Source organism: Trypanosoma rangeli (assembly GCF_003719475.1).
Source record: "Trypanosoma rangeli strain AM80 chromosome Unknown Tra_15.4_contig_00353, whole genome shotgun sequence".
In the NCBI taxonomy this organism is placed as follows: domain Eukaryota; phylum Euglenozoa; class Kinetoplastea; order Trypanosomatida; family Trypanosomatidae; genus Trypanosoma; species Trypanosoma rangeli.
In genome coordinates, this window is record NW_021706096.1 from 13,536 (window position 1) to 15,566 (window position 2,031).

Consider the following 2,031-nt stretch of genomic DNA (forward strand, 5'->3'; position numbering starts at 1 on the left):
AGGGGGGCACGAAAAGTGCAGCACTCTCCCCTCTCGCCCTCCCGCTCCGCTTTTAACTTGCGACGCAATAAAACAAAAGCAAACTCACAGGAAAATACCACGTAGGAGAGACAGCAAATGGCAACATCGCTCCGTAGAAAGAAGGTGCATCACGGGGTGCATACCACCACCCTCACCACCAAGAAGAATGATAGCGCCGTCCCCTCATTTTTTATTTTCCTCTTCTCTCTTCTCTCTTCTTTTTCTTCTTTCCCGCTTTCCCGCTTCCCCCACCACCCCATCCCACTCACTCTCTCTCTCTCTCTCTTCTTCCTTCTTTTCAGTTCCGTGTTACTCGCCAGCTGTGCGTTGCCCGCGCCTCTCGCGTGTCAGGAAAGGGTGCTGCAGGAGACTGGCCGCTGTGCCGCGATCCGCGGGCTCCGGCCGAAAGCACTGCGCCATAAAGTCCTTCGCTTCCGCACTGATGTGGGCAGGAATGACGGGATGCTCCTCGGGGTGGTTGGCAATGCGGTACAGTAGCGCTGGCAGCTGGTGGGTCTCCAGGTGCGACCACGGCGGCCTCCCGGTAAAGAGCTCCGACATGACTGCGCCCAGCGCCCAAAGATCGCTGCCACAGGAGAAACGCGCGCCACTGATGGTCTCCGGCGCCATGTATCGTGGGGTGCCAGCCACCGTCGTCTCGACAGCAGACGCCCCCTCACCAATCAGGCGGCTGAGACCGAAATCCGTCACACGCAGCCGGCCTGCGTGGTCAATGAGCATGTTCTGCGGCTTGATGTCGCGATGAATGATGCCGTGCTCGTGCAGGCACTGCAGTGCCTCCAACATCTGACGAACGTAGGAGTGGACAAGATCCTCCGGCACACCTGACGCAAAGGATGCGCCTACGCCCTTCACAACGTCCATCAGGGAGCCTCCCGCAGCCCACTCCAAGAACAATCGGGCGTGCCGTCGCCCTACATGATAGCCAATGACGCGGATAATGTGCGGGTGGGTGACGCGGGAAAGCAACTCAAACTCGCAACGCAGCTCCTCGGCGCTGCTGCTGTTGCTGTTCTTGTCACTATGCTCCGCCAGTCGCACCTCCTTCACAACAACAACCTCGCCGGTGGTAAGATTGAAGCATTTGTAGACGCTGCCGAAGCCGCCGCGTCCAAGCTGTGAAACTCGCTTGTATTGCTCTCCCGTGGTCGTGATAAATATCAGCGAGGAATCCTGCGAGGAGGAGGCGAGTGCGTCACAGTGCGCATCCGCCATCTCCGCATAGTGAGCAGACCGGGGGAGCTCCACACCATCCCTGTTGTCACCATCGTCACCGCCAATCCGACTGGCACCTGGCGAATGACCGACAGCTGGCTGGGGAGCTTTCTCCCTGCCTGGCCCCACCGCCTCCTTGGGGGCAGCGGGGTTGCCGCCCATATCTGCGCTTTGCACAAGTCGACGGTGACGCCACAGAGGCAGCCTGCGTCGCTGCAGCTGTTGGCCCCGCCCCATCCACGGCACACACACACCACCAGGCGTCAGCGCAGACCCGCACCGTCGCTGATACTGCCAAAACCGCACCGCAGCTGAGAGGACGCAGCCCACCGCCACAATGCCCACCGCCATGGGCAGAACCCCCCAGCCGCCATCCGGTGTCGCCACTCGCGTCACTTGCGGCAGAGCCTCCTGCAGCCGCAACGCAGCAGCCCTAGGAACCTCGCTTGAGGCCCCACGCGGCATACGTATCCGTGGAACGTTAAGATAAAACACGTCCGACATGCTCTGAGAACTACAAGTCACACAAACGCACGCGCACGCGGACCTCTACCGAAAACAAAGGGGTCACACAAAGACGGCAAAGGGCGGAAGAGGGCGGCAAAGGCGGAGATAAAACAGCAACAACAACAGACACACAAAAAAAAAGGAAAACACTGGAAAAAAGAGGACGCTGTGATGGCGACCGGGAAGCCACCGGCGCAGAACCTTAAAGTCAAGAATAACGACAGCAACACAAGCTGCGCCTGACTGCCGTCTTCCCCCTCCTATTCC

The 2,031-nt window shown here is 59.5% G+C and overlaps 1 protein-coding gene across 1 annotated transcript, besides 2 other annotated features; it reads right to left on the reverse strand.

Moving 5' to 3' along the window:
- The first annotated feature begins 219 nt into the window (after positions 1-219).
- Positions 220-310: a microsatellite.
- Positions 311-330: 20 nt separating this feature from the next.
- On the reverse strand, positions 331-1,761 carry TraAM80_07891 (protein kinase; the record flags this gene model as incomplete). The annotated part of the gene is made up of 1 exon (XM_029384660.1): positions 331-1,761. One exon carries the CDS (start codon positions 1,759-1,761, stop codon positions 331-333), a length of 1,431 nt encoding a protein of 476 aa, XP_029235513.1.
- Positions 1,762-1,873: 112 nt separating this feature from the next.
- Positions 1,874-1,904: a microsatellite.
- The last annotated feature ends 127 nt before the right edge of the window (positions 1,905-2,031 follow it).